At 53.4% G+C, this 13,633-nt stretch overlaps 1 protein-coding gene across 2 annotated transcripts; it reads right to left on the minus strand.

The window, feature by feature from the left end:
• Window positions 1-6,616: 6,616 nt before the first annotated feature.
• On the minus strand, window positions 6,617-12,611 carry DUSP26 (dual specificity phosphatase 26). Of its 2 annotated transcripts, none has more exons than XM_041753377.1 (4): window positions 12,372-12,608; window positions 10,069-10,364; window positions 8,666-8,880; window positions 6,617-8,129 (listed from the first exon to the last, which is right to left on the minus strand). In XM_041753377.1, exons 2-4 carry the CDS (start codon window positions 10,287-10,289, stop codon window positions 7,930-7,932), a joined length of 636 nt encoding a protein of 211 aa, XP_041609311.1. In that variant the 5' UTR covers window positions 10,290-10,364; window positions 12,372-12,608; the 3' UTR covers window positions 6,617-7,929. The 2 variants fall into 2 exon arrangements, with proteins under 2 accessions (XP_041609311.1, XP_041609312.1); XM_041753378.1 differs by lacking the exon at window positions 6,617-8,129 and adding an exon at window positions 8,145-8,293 and having other exon boundaries at window positions 12,372-12,611.
• Window positions 12,612-13,633: the final 1,022 nt, after the last annotated feature.

Raw genomic sequence — 13,633 nt, forward strand, 5'->3', positions numbered from 1 at the left:
ATGCCCTTTCCTCAACACTGGTACAATGGTTAAGAGTGAAGGCTCTGGAACCTGGCCTGGTATTGACTCTGCTAAACGTCCGTTTCCTTACCTGGAGAATTAGGGCGAGTCGTAGAATCTACCACAGAGGATCATATGAGGTATACTGTGTGATGATGCTTGGCATGTGACAGGATAAAAAAAAAAAAAGCCCCCAGTGAATGTTCATTTGTATTATCGTCAAACTGCATCATGAAGTATCATGGCTCAGAAGCAGCACTAGACCAAAGGGCCAGTATATCTAGTGTATTAATTAGGATGTGGGCTGGATTACTGGGGTGGTTTTGAAAACATGTCTACAAATTGATACTCCTCTCCTGAAGAGGTGGAGCCTGGTTCCTATTCCCTGGAGATTGCACTGGGCTTGTGGACCTTCTAACAAGTAGAATGAAACAGAGGTGATAACTCTTGACCTTGGACACTGGGTCATAAAAATGCACAGCAGTTTCCTTCAGAGGCACACACCTACGGAAAAGCCATGTGGTGAGGAAGGTCTCTGTTAACAGGGAGGTCTCTGGAGGTCTCTGTTAACAGCCATGTGAATGAGCTGGAAGGAGATACTTTTGCTTTGGTCAAACCTCGGATGACTGCAGCGCCTGCCAACACCCTGGCTGCAACCACACGAGAAACCCTGAGACAAAAAACCACACAGTTAATTCACATCGAATTCCTGACCCACAGAAACTATGAGACAATAAATTTTTGTTGTTTTAAGCTACTGAGTTTTGGGGTAATGTGCTGTTTAGCAATAGTTAAATAATACAGCTATTGTACCAAAGAGACATAAAAATGCAGAGGCTCAAAAAAAAATCTAGTTTATTTCTGTCTTGTAAATATTCCAAGAAAAGGAGGTGGAAGGCATGGAGGAAGCACTGCTTCCCAAAGTCATCTGGAGACCCGGGTTCTTCTCTCTTGCTACTTGGCCTCATCCTGAGATGTGTTCCTTTTCATCCATCCATCAGAAGCTGGCTTTCTAGTTACATATCTTATGTTTCAACCCCAAGGGAGCGTATGAAAGAGTTGAGGGTGGGGGGGACAGTATCTTCTGTGTAAAAAATAGAACATTACTCTTGTTCCATTGGTGAGAACTTAGTCTCATGGTTCTACCTACCTGCAAAGGAGGCTGGGAAATGGAGTCTCCAGGTGGATGGTCATGAGTCCTGTTGAAGCTCAGGGTGGTTCTATTAGCAACAGGAAGAAGTGTAGAATGGAATGGAATCTAGTGGATGATGAGTGTTTTCCCCCCCCCCCCGAGTCCTGGTGTTGGTGCCTTCCCTGAAACTTCCAGTTAGTTTCCTCTCCTCATTTAAGAGGCGAAGAATCAGACAAGATTGGTAGATTCCAAACCTTTTTTTTGGAGCAGAATCTTTTTATTTTATTATGCTTACAGATTTTATTTATTTATTGGAGAGGGAGGGAGCACAAGCAGGGGAGAGGGAGAAGCAGACTCCCCACCAAGCAGGGAGCCTGAGCACGTGAGGCTCCATCCCAAGACCCTTGGATCGTTATTTGAGCCAAAGGTCAGGCTCAGGTCACACCTAACAGACTGAGCCGCCCAGGTGCCCCGAGCAGAATCTTTCTATGAAACAATATTTTAAAACAAAAGCTGCATCCATAAAAGAAATAAAAACAGATCCGCTCTGTTTGAATCACCAAGGGGTGTCTCTCCCTGTACTTGCTCCACATGGGTGGCCCCGTGAAAAGCTATTTGAAATCCGAGGACTGTGTGAGGCACAGTCAGAAAATCACCGAGTGAGAAGTGCTCCTGGATTCCTTCCAGTTCTGGTATTTTTGAGGTTGTGATCATTCACCTGTGTGTCCTGAGCTGGGCTGGATCACAGCCTTGTCTTGCTTGGCAGCTGGGAGTTTGCTGTACCTGCATTTGTTGGCAGAGGACACTAAAAGAGCCTTTGCTCTGGGCATCTGGCCTCTCCTCACTTCTTTGACTCCTTTCCTGACTTTATGACATCTCTCTCCTTTCTCCTAATGCAAACGAGGGTCCTCCCATCCCAGGGCCAGGGGCCAACGTGCCTCAGAGCTAGGAAGGAGCATTCTAAGTTGCCAGGACAACGTAGCCTTGTGTTTGGTCCCACAGGTGGGGATGTGGAGATTGTTGAAGCGGACTCTGTCTTCCTCCCGGGTTAATATTTCTACTACCCCTCTGGCCTTGTCCTCTTCTGGGCTGCCATGGCCTCGACTGGGAGCCCAGGTTCTGTCAAGGTTATAAGTGGTGGGTGTGGACTTGCCCAGCCCTGATCCAGTTCCCGAGACCAGCAGGGAGAGCCCTCTCCCCTCTGATTGGACCCTCCCCAAATTAATCTCACCATTCTCCAAAATACCAACTGCCTCAGGGAAAGCCACCTGGGGGGAAGGAAGAGAGTTCCTTTCTTTCAGTCTGCAGACTTTCAGAACATGGCTGGCTGAAAACATTCCTCTCCCTGCTTGCTGAGGTCACTCTCCACTTGTTTCCACGGGCTTCCAAAATTTCTTCCAGAGAGACTGGCTGTGCTCGCCACCTCCTCTTGATGCTAAACAAGAATCGGGCAGAGGGGCTTAAGCATCCGCCAAATCAAGGGAACAATCGCAGGCCATGTCGAAGGCTAGTGACCACTGCCCACAAACAGAACATTCCAAGAACGGCTGGGGTTGAGGTGGGGGTTGGGGAAAAAATGAGGCATGTGGACCCCTCTGGGCTTCTTAGGATAAGGAACAGCTTATATTTCTGGGTGAGATGTTAGGCCACCGTGGGGTTGGTCTTACCACAGGGGCTGTTGGCAGATGATCTTACGGAGTGAAGCAGGCCCAGTGTAAGAACCTACACGGTGATGGGTAATAATGGGCTGGTGGAGACGTAGGCTCACTGTCCCTTTCAACTTTGTAAGAGAAACTAGAAATTAAAATTTTGTGGAACATTTCCCAGGCATTGACACGCTGCGTACAACACGGAACACCCTCTGCTGGTAGATTCACCCTCGGGCTGCCGCTTTGCTGGCCCTCGACGACAGCCCTTCCCGAGTGAGTCTTTCTCCCTCTGCAGCGTGTCACCAGCTCCCAGTGAAAAACAAAAAACAAACAAACAAAAACAAAAAACAAAAAACAAAAACAACCCTGTTGGAGATTAGTCTCCGCATTCTAAGCCAGTGGCTAGATGTACACAGGGAAAGGTCTTTACGGAGCGTCCAGGGGCTTGTACTCGTTTCCCATTGCAGTTGTAACAAATCAACACAGACCGAATGGCTTAAACACTGAATTTATTTATCTTACAGTTTTGTAGATCAGAAGTCGGACACGATCAGGGGCCAAAATCAAGCCCTGTCAGCAGGGCTGGAGGAAGAGGGGATAATTCATTTTCTTGCTTCTTCCCTGCTTCTAGAAGCCACCGGCATTGCTTTTCTCATTCATGGCCCCCTTCCCTGTCTTCTAAGCCAACCATGGGGCTCAGCCCTCACATCAAATCTCTCATCATAGTGGGAAAAGTTTCTCTGCTTTTCAGGGTTCATGTAATTGGGCCCACCAGAGAATCCAGTGTTATTTCCCCATGCAAGTACAAACTTTAAAACGGGTTTTTTTTTTTTTTTTTAATATATCTAAGCAATGCCTCCACCCGATGTGGGGCTCAAACTCATAAGCCCAAGATCAAGAGTTGCATGCTCCGCCAATAGAGCCGGCCAGGCACCCTACAAAGTTGTAGTTTCATCACCTCTGCAAAATCCCTTTTGCTACATGACATAACATTTTCCCAGGCTCCAGGGATTAGGGTATGAACAGGACTCTTCCCTAAACTTTTGGATCTTTGGCTCCTTCAAAAAAAAAAAAAGCTCAGGGGAGAGAAACCTAAGATAAACAGGAACTTTCTTTTCTGTTTCTTTCTTGTTTTCTTTATTATTATTTTTTAAATGTCAATTCCACATATAGTGTTATATTAGTTGCAGGTGTACAATAGAGTGATCCAACAATTCTATACATCAGGACAAGTGCATTCTTAGTCTCCTTCACCTATTTCACTCATCCCGCCACCTCCCTCCCCTCTGGTAACTAGGAGTTTGGGATAATATTTTCTTCTTTTCTTTTCTTTTTTTTCTTTTTCTTTCTTTCTTTCTTTCTTTTTCTTTCTTTCTAAGATTTTATTTATTTATTCATGAGAGACACACAGAGAGACACAGGCAGAGGGAGAAGCAGGCTCCATGCATGGAGCCCGATGTGGGACTCGATCCCAGGACCCCAAGATCACACCTTGAGCCAAAGGGGGATGCTCAACCATGGAGCCACCCAGGTACCCCTATCTTTCTTTATAACCAGTCTCACTCTCCCCGTAAGCTGTCCTCTCTGCAAGCCATTATTCCAGCAGGGCCGTTCTGTGCAGCCAGGCCTGGCCCTCTCCAGCCAATGTTAATGCCCAGCTGCCTCTCTGGTTCCTTCCATCTGCTGCCTCCTGGCTCAGAAGCAGCCGCTCTCCCTTAGCGCCTCTCCCCGTGGAGCTTCTCAGCTGGGATTAGTTCCAGGGTGAGGGACCGGACAAACATTCCTCCCTCTCCCCAGAGGCAGCAAAAGCTCCCCGTCTTGCCACAAAGGTTTGAGTCAACATCACGCAGGCCAGGGCTGGAGGCGGCAGGGGCAGGAGCAGGACAGAATGACAAGACTGACGCGGGCCACAGCCCCTGAGGGGCCGGGCCCAGCCGGCTGAAAGCACAGGCTGCATCTGACAAGAGCTCATTTATTCCTGTCCTTTGCTTAGGTTCAAGCGGTCAACTGCCCCCAAGAAGAGGAAGAGAGACTGGACTTTGAACATTGGTTTTGGCAGGTGGGAGGAAGATCAGCCTGTGACAGCTGTCACCCCCAGCCCCTTGGGAGGACAGCATTGATTCTATCTGTGTAATGACCAGGCTGTGAGGCACGCCCTCATCTCTCCCTGGAACACACACACACACACACACACACACACACACAGGCACACTTATAATGTGAAATGGTGGAGTTAGGGACGAAAGGCATAGCCGCAGGGTGATTCTACTCGGGCTCTGAAGCCAGAGCACCGGGTCTGAATCCTTCCACTGGCCACCTCTGTGTCCTGGGGAAAGTTCTTTCGCCTCAGCTTCCCTGTCAAGAGATGCCAATGACATCTTTCACAGGGTTTTCATGAGGATTAAATGGGTTGATATCTTAATATCTATAGAGGCAAAAGACTGCCTCAGCACAGCCATCACATGGCTTTGTTAAATAATACAAATATGTAACCTGCTCCGAGAGGATAATCTTTGGCCAAATATACTTTAGTCGCTGTACTTCCTGACTAGAAGTTAGAAATAAATTCTCAAGTGACTCAGCTTGAAACAGTTCTAGGGGATTTACTTGAGGCACATTCAGCCTGCATTCATACAGCTGTATTTTAATTTATTTAAGCAATATCTCCACCCAACCTGGGGCTCACACTCACCTGCTCTGTGAAGATAATCTTTGGCCAAATATTCTTTAGTTGCTATACTTCTCGACTAGAAGTTAGAAGATGCTTCAGGTTACATCAATAGTGACAGATATATGTACTGGACTGGAACAAAGGTGGTGCCAGGTCCACGGGGTACTCTGTACTGGTCAGGTCATGCTTAGGGTCTGTCTGTCTGTCTAAAGCCTGAGTTACTTCTGGGTTATTTGATCTTATTCTTAAATCCTCCTGCCCATGGTTCTGATAGGGAATCGATGCATTTTAATTAGAATCCACATTTCTAATGACGGCCTCATTCTACCCCTTAGATAAATTTGACCCTCAACAGTAATAGAAATTTAAGGTCCTGGCTACTAGATTTTGCCGGTCTAGCTTGAAGCACCGAGACCAGTGCTGGTTGCCACAAACAGAAAGAGACGCCTCTATTGGCAAGGCTGAGGGGGAAACTTGAAACATGACAAACTCAGACTCTTGGAGACAATCAGAGCTGCTAGGCGGAAAGTAAGAGGACGCACAAGAGCCAGGAGAAGCTGGCTTCAAACCAGGGGAGGCATGGAGCAAGAGAAAGAACACTTACTAAATACTGCCTGTGCTCTGAGCCTCATACTTGCATGTCTGATTAAATGCCCAGTGCAACACTGGGGAAGCAGACAGGACTATCGCACCTGACAGGTGGAGAAGGGTTTGCCAAGTGACTTACCCGAAGGCCCTAATAGCCAGGGAGCCCAGGCTGGCGCATCTTTTGGCCTCATGTCGCTACTACTGTAACCAGACTGCATGATGCATGCGTGGTATTAGAGCTTTCTCATATTCAGAGCTGGTAAAATAGTATGGACGTTATGTACTGGTTCCTTACCATCAACGGTGTCCAAGGAGGTGCTTGATGAACAGCATCAAAGGTATTTAAAAAAGCTGATTTATTTATGCCTTGTTGGAGGGTGGAAATGGATCATCTACGAAGGCACCTTCCAGCTTTGAGATTCTGAGTTTCTATACTTTGGGGTAAGATACACTCTTTAGGTATATTAAGTGACTTCTTTTCCCTGTAGTTTCCACATTCTCTTCTGTCCCCTACTCCTAGTCATGCAGATTTTCCATTCTAGGAACATGTCTTTTTCTTTTTCTTTTTTTTTTTTAAAAAAAAGGAGGGATGTGGTGGCTGGCACTTCCCAGCTGGGATAACAGAAAAACCAAGATGGTTCTCTCTGGTTAGTGAGTCTAAATTTTCACTAAGTTGACTAAGGAGACTGCATTACATTCTAATGAGGCAAACCTGGAAAGATTACAAGAGGAAGCAATTACATCACCTCTCTTTCTTTTTCCTCCAACTTCTGGGTACCAGGCAAAGTCCAGACCCCTGAATATAGGATTTAGGGCTGGGGTTGATTTAAGATTAATATTCGGCTAGCCCATCACGATGGGGACTTGACATAGAAGTTGGCAAATTTCTTGAAAATAAAGCTGTCTTTCTTCCACACCTGAGCTTGGGAACACAGATCTATTTTAAGCTTGGCAGATGGAGGCTGTGCCTTCCCAGCAGCTCCACGAAGCGGCTGCATGCCTGGTGTTTCTGGTCCTCTGCTGTCCCCGCGTGGACACAGCGGGAAATAACACACCAAGACTGCGCTGGTGGCCAGGAGTGAAAGTGAACTTGAGAGAAAGAAGCGCCGGCCCCCTGACAACTAGGGAGGTTTATGACCACTAGGAGGGAGTCAGGAACTGTTGCTGAAAAGCCCCCAGAAAGCTGGGGGTTTCCAGGAGGCAGGTGGGGAAGGCCCTACAAGCTGTCAACGACTTCACCAGGATCTTGTCTTGTCCAGCATCTTTATTTCCCCCCAAGACACCTGCAGCCAGGAAGCTAGCAAGCATCTAGACTCCCAGGCCTGCACCTCTGCAGCTTCTGGCCGCGACCAGCGCCCGCGGGCACAGCGCCAATCCTCCCACACCTCCTCTTCCCGCGCTTGGAGTAACAAGTCTGTGTGAGTGTCTCCTCTGGTTTCACAGCTTTTCACACTCTCTCTTTACCGTCTGTCTCTCCACCACCATCGACACACATATCTCCACCATCACGTTCGTGCTTGCAGCATCCCTGACTCCCCGCACAGGCACAGGACAGAGATGGCATTTTTGTTTTGATAAGTAAGCGAGGGGAACACTTGGGCACAATGGGCGGGGGAGGGGGCTCAGGGTCACGGGGGCAGCCTGGCTGGAACCCAGGGTGTCTGAATCTACCTACAGCTTGGCAGCTTCCTTTCCTGGTCAGCTCCTCCCTGGGTGCCCAGCACACTGCCCAACCTCACTCCCCATCCCCTCCCGACCAACAGCAACAGCGGTGGGAGCCGCAGCCCTCTTGCTCCCCTGCCCACAGGAGAGGATGGGACCTCTGGGCCTCCTCTCTGCAGCCGGGAGCCAGGGACAGGTGCACCTGGCCTGAGCGCCTTCCTCCGCCCTCAGGCCTCCAGACCCTGCCGCAGCCTGCGGTCCAGGGCCAGGAGCTGCCTCAGGAAGCCCCGGTTGGGGATGATGCCTCGGTGGTCCTTGACTTTCTTGATGGCCTCCACGAGGGTGAGGTGGTGGTAGAGCATGAGGTAGGCCAGGACCAGTGTGGCGGATCGGCTCACTCCTACGGCACAGTGCACCAGGATCTTCCCTGGGGGGACAGACACGCGAGGCAGCGGTGGGACGCTTTGTGGGTTGGAGGCAGCTAGGGAGAGGGCTACGGGGCCATGTGAGGAGGAAGACAGGTGAGCAGGTGTGCCCGGAGACAGGCTGGGGTGCCCCTAGGGGTTGGCAGTATGCGGATCCCTGGGAGGCCTAGACAGGAGAGGATGGACAACATGCAGCGGCTCAGCGTCCGGAAGCCTGCAAAGGGTCGACACTGTCCAGGTCGACACTTGTCACTCAGGTAAAACTGAGTCTAGCACAGAGAGGGGGTCCGATGACAGTTCCCAGGTGCCTTAGCATTGCCGTTCCGTTAGCGCTTTGGATTACTTCCTTTCCTTCTCATGCACTGCCTTTTACAAATAGTTGCGGGTATATTTCTTTCCTTACTCTCATATCCTGAGCATCCTGTCATGTGTCATGTCATTCAAATCTCTCTATACTTGAACACCCGGGTTTTTCCCTAACCCGATGTCCATCATCCCTGTCCCCCCCGCCTTTCTTCCCCTAGCTGTCCCCTCCTACCTCCTGGCTGGCTCAGCGCCCGGTGGATGAAATCGGCAGCCGTCTGGAAGTGGATGCTCATGTCAAAGGCTGGCGAGTCGTGGGCCTCGACCCCCAGGTAGCGGATGCCCAGCCCCTGGTAGACCTCGGGCGTGCCCCGCCACCTGCTGTGTGAGGCATTGAGGACGTGGGTGATGCCCAGGCGGCGGAGCTCACGGCGGTTGTTGGCTATGTCCCTGCATCGAGGAGAGGTCAGAGGGAGGGTGGGGGATCTAGGCTCCGGGGCCAGAGGCCCAGGTCTCCACCCCGTCTGCCACCTAGCTAGTGTCATTGGCTTCATGCCTCCACTTTACTTACTGATGACCCAGAGGGGAAACCAAGGTGGGCAACGACCTGGAGTCTCATCCGTGAGCAAGGGTGGAGGGTGCTGGGGACGTTCTGGTTGAGGAAGAGAAGACTAATAGGGTGGGCGGACGACAGCCATAATAAACTACTGAGAGTCCTCCCAGGCAGCGGGATTTTACTGGGTCTGTGGGAAGGACTGACCGGACCTGTGCTTTGCAGAAGGAGGCAATTCTCCCAGTTTATCCCATGCTCACACTGACCCTGTTTCATGATGTCACCTTCAGGTGTTCCTCTGGCCCATGCTCGTCAGCCTAGGCGCAGACGCCTCTCGGGCAGCCTGGCTGCCTTGGGGCCAACGCCCCGTCCAGTGCAAGCTCCTCAAGTACGAGGAGCCCTGAGCTTCAACCTCCAAGTCCTGGCCCTGCTACTTATGACCTGTGTGACCTTGGGCCAGTCACAACTTCTCCACGCTTCAGTTTTGCCATCTGTAACCTGGGGGTAGTGGGGCCTACCTCACAAGGCTGTTGTGAAGATTAAGAGCTAAAATGCATGTGAAAAACTCCTTGCAGACTGTAAAGCCCTTGAGAGAGAGAGAGGTGAGAGAACTCCTCTCTGGATGCTCTTCTCTCCATGGCCCCCATCCTGCAGAACCTCTGCACGCACTGTGGCTTTGCCTGGTCAACCCTTCGGCTTACTACCCACTTCCTGGCTCCCAGTGGCTGCCTTTTTTCAGCATCACAGCACAAGAGATGGAAGGTCAGAGACATCATCTATTATGTCCGCCACATGGCACTGGCACTCGATAATTAATTTTGCTAAGTGAGTGACATTATTACCTGAACAGAGACTTCCTGTCCAGAGTTGGGTATATTGATAATCTTGCCCAAACTCACCCGAACTCCCTCAAACTCTGCAGCCTCCACTAGCTGCCCAAGCACCCCTGCCCCTCCATCCTCAACCTGGATTCAACAACACGACTCAGTGCCTGCCTGCCACCCTTCTCCTTTTATCTTGCATGTACACACACACACACACACACACACACACGCAGCCATGACCCAGGGCTGCCAGGTACATACTGGTCTCCGAGGTAGAGGCCTGGCCAGACCTCATCGGCATGGTTACAGGCTGTCTTGCCTGTGTAGAGGAGCCTCTCCAACTCAAAGACATTGAGGAAGGGATGTTGAACAGCTGGCATCTCTTCCAGGGCCCCTCTAGTGCGAACAGGAGACCTTGAACTGCTCCGGGAGAAGCGGGCCATAAAAGTCATGGAGGCCCAGAGCCAGTTACCAGGGCACATCGTAGAGGTGCTGGAAACCGTGCCAGCTGCAGGGGTGGCTGCGCTGATGATGGCTTAGTCTCCAGGTAGCTGTTGCTGGAGGAGGAATGGAAGGGAGACACACCTGAGTGGGTCCAGAGCAGCTGCTTCCCTTCTTGCCAACTGGGCTGGGCCCTGGGGAGAAGCTTCTCAAGGGAGGGAAGGTTAAGTCTGGCCCTAGCAGGGGGCGACTCCACAATTACTCTTTCCTTCAAGCTGCAGCAGCTCCTCTCTGCTCTTTGGCTCAGCCAGGCAAGGAGGTGGGAGTCACATGTCCTTGTTTACGGGAGAAGGAGCTGCCCAGCTGCTGGCTTTCTGCTCCACCACTCCACCCCCACTCCCAACACACATACATAAACACACACACACACACACACACACACACTTGATATTTGGGTGGCAGTGCCCATTGCGGGAACTCTTGCCAGCCTGAATCTGGGTCTCATCTGTCTGGGGCTACAGGCAGAGAGCCCAGGGAGCTGGGATGGGAATGGGGGGTGGCTCTGGATCCATCCAGGGAGAATTAGCAAGAAGACAGCAGCTGGGGCCATGACATATGCCAAGCCTGTCCTCAGCGACAGAGACATGGGCTGCTTTAACCCTTCCTGCCCTACCACTGCCTTAGAGTTGAGCCCACTATGGGAAGTGCATGTTGTGGGCTGAGGTGAGTGGGGCATAGCAATAAAGATGAAGCGTAAGTTTTTGAAAAATACTTGCCGAATGCACACACTAGTGGAAGAAGGTACCAATCTATATGCACAACAGCCAAACCACTCTCCTTTCATCAGCACACAGAAATTATTGATCAAATCTCATCTCCAATGTGAGGATTTCTGAGTCAAGCAGGGCTGGACTAATGTGTCTGGGTGTGTGGGGGAGAGGCGGAGGCTGGGGTCCAAGGAAAGGAAAGGATGAGGGGTCCTGCCAGGCCCAGGGGCTCAGAGGCTGAAATTGCCATCTGTCTTACCGTTGGAGTCCAGTGAGCCTATGCAGGGCATGGGGTTGGCAGTGAGGGTAGCGGGTGTGCGTGCCTCCGACTGTCCGGGGACAGCTGGCCCTTCTGATAGTGGGAGCCTGGGCAGAGCTGCACAGCTGGGAGGTGCCAGCCTGTGAGACGTGTCCTGGGTCCTTCAGGCAGAGAGCCCACTATGGCAAGAGTCCCTCTCTCCTTCTTCTCTCCCCCTCCCACGACCAGGATGGGCTGGTCCCAAGGATTCCCCTTCCACTCCCTTCCTGGTCTTCTGCCCCAGGCACCTCAACCAAAAGTCTAGTAGCCAGAGGCCATCTTTGACCTGCACACACTCTGCCACCCACCCCTCGCTGTGAGCCAGGGTCCGGGCTCTCCTTTCCCCCAGACCAGGGGACACCATGCTTGTACCGGTGTCAGGGAGCAGGGGCATTAGGATCAGGCCTGCTAAGGGGAGCCTGGATCGCAGGGTGTTCAGGGAGATTTTTGCAAAGGCTGGGGCAGAAGGAGCACAGACACACAGCACTACAGCCACCATGGCCACCATCGCCGCCACCACCACCATCATCATCATCTGCCTTGTTTTCCTCGGGGCCTAAAGACACCATCGTCACTTTATTCCCAAACAGCGGTTTCTCGAAATAGGTTCTGCTGCCCGTGTGATGGGAGCGGTAGAAAGGGAGCGGGAAGGGACCCAGGTGTGGGGAGGAGCTCGGCGAGGCTCTGTCCCCCCGGGGCTGGAGGAGCCAGCCCCACTCCGCCCCCGGGCACCCCCCTGCAGTCCCACCCGCCGCGACCAGGCTCCCCAACACCGCCCCCCCCCGCCGGCCGCCCTCCCTCCCCTCCCCCTCCCCCTCCCCGCCCGGGGCGGCTGTAACAGGTTCATGGCTGTCGCCGCGGCGCTGAGGGTGCGGGGGGTGCGGGGGTGCGGGGGGTGCGGGGGTGCGGGGGGTCCCGGGGGCTCAGCTCGCTCCGCGCCCCGCCCGGCGCCTCCCCTCTCCCCGGGGACCCCCCCCCGCGGGCCCCCCTCCCCCTCCCCCTCCCCCCCGGGGGCGGCGCCCCGCGGCCCCAGCGCCCGCGCTCCCCGAGCCCCGTACCTCGGTGCGGGCGCGGCCGGGGTCTCAGTCCCGGAGGCCGATCGCAGGCGCCGCGGGCCCCGCGGCCATGACTCTCCTCCCGCCGCCGCCGCCGCCGCCGCCCCCGCCCGCTGCCGCCGCCGCCGCCGCCGCGACACCGGCTGACGGATCAGCCGCTATTTTTAAGCCATGACACGCACGTCGAAGCAGGTTCGCACCCGAGCGCGGGCAGCCGGGGCGCGGCGGCCGGGGCGTGGGCGGCCCGCGGGGGTTCGCGGCCCCGCCCCGCGTGCACGCCCGGCGGACGGCTGGGCCGAGGCGCCAATTACGAGGCATGTTGCTTGGGGAGGCGTCATGCAGGTGGGCCCAGAGGGGCTGCAGCGCGCCCGCCCCGCCCCGCCCCGCCCCGCCCGGGGCCCCGCGCAGACCCCGCGTAGACGCGCGTAGACGCCGTAGAGCCGGGCGCGCCTCGCCTGCCCCTGCTTGTTCTCAGGAGCGCCGCGTCGCGGGTGCCCGCGGTCCGTACCCGGATGAGTGTTTGCGAAGCACCACGTGTTTCACTTCGCTTAACTCGGTTTATTGTCACCACAGGTCTGCGACACAGGTAGCATGAGCGCTGTCCCCATTGCAGAGAGGAGGAGACCGAGGCACAGGGAGGAGGGAGAAGTCATTTGCCCAGGCCGCTCGCTAGTTAAGGGCGGAGCGGAGTTCCAGGCCCTGGCAGCGTGACTCCAAGTTCATGTCCTTAAGTGCTACAAACCAGTGACCCGGGCAGCCCGGGTGGCCCAGCGGTTTAGCGCCGCCTTCGGCCCGGGGCCTGACCCTGGAGACCCGGGATCGAGTCCCATGTCGAGCTCCCTGCATGGAGCCTGCTTCTCCCTCCGCCTGTGTCTCTGCCTCTCTCTCTCTCTCTCTCTCTCTCTCTCTCTGTGTGTGTCTCATGAATGAGTAAATAAAATCCTAAAAAAAAAAAACAAGAACAAAAAACAAACCAGTGACCCCACACCACAGAGAAGCCAGTTGCACCAGCTTGGCTCCTAGCGAGCACCTTTCCCCCCTCACTCTGGAAGGAATGCGTGTCCCCACCTCTTCACTTGTGTTGCCTTCTAGTGATGTTCAGGTTTACCTGCTTTTCCACGCCTTGTCAGTTCCGGGATGGTCAACACTCCCAAGGCAAGGGTGGTGCTACTGTCCCCAGTCTCTAGTCCATCCTGCGATGGGGAACGTGGCCCGGGGAATGAACCTCATCAGATGATGCTGTTGAAAACCAGGCAGATGTGGAC

This window comes from Vulpes lagopus, chromosome 4 (genome assembly GCF_018345385.1).
Source record: "Vulpes lagopus strain Blue_001 chromosome 4, ASM1834538v1, whole genome shotgun sequence".
NCBI classification, from domain to species: Eukaryota; Metazoa; Chordata; class Mammalia; order Carnivora; family Canidae; genus Vulpes; species Vulpes lagopus.

What these genes read in the sequence shown, in the direction of transcription:
- DUSP26 (XM_041753377.1), bottom strand. Translation starts at nt 10,289, where the DNA reads ATGTGCCCTGGTAACTGGCTCTGGGCCTCCATGACTTTTATGGCCCGC. An exon ending in GGCCTCTACCTCGGAGACCA is followed by an intron (nt 8,881 to 10,068) that starts GTATGTACCTGG and finishes TCCTCGATGCAG; the next exon opens with GGACATAGCCAACAACCGCC. An exon ending in GGCGCTGAGCCAGCCAGGAG is followed by an intron (nt 8,130 to 8,665) that starts GTAGGAGGGGAC and finishes CTGTCCCCCCAG; the next exon opens with GGAAGATCCTGGTGCACTGT.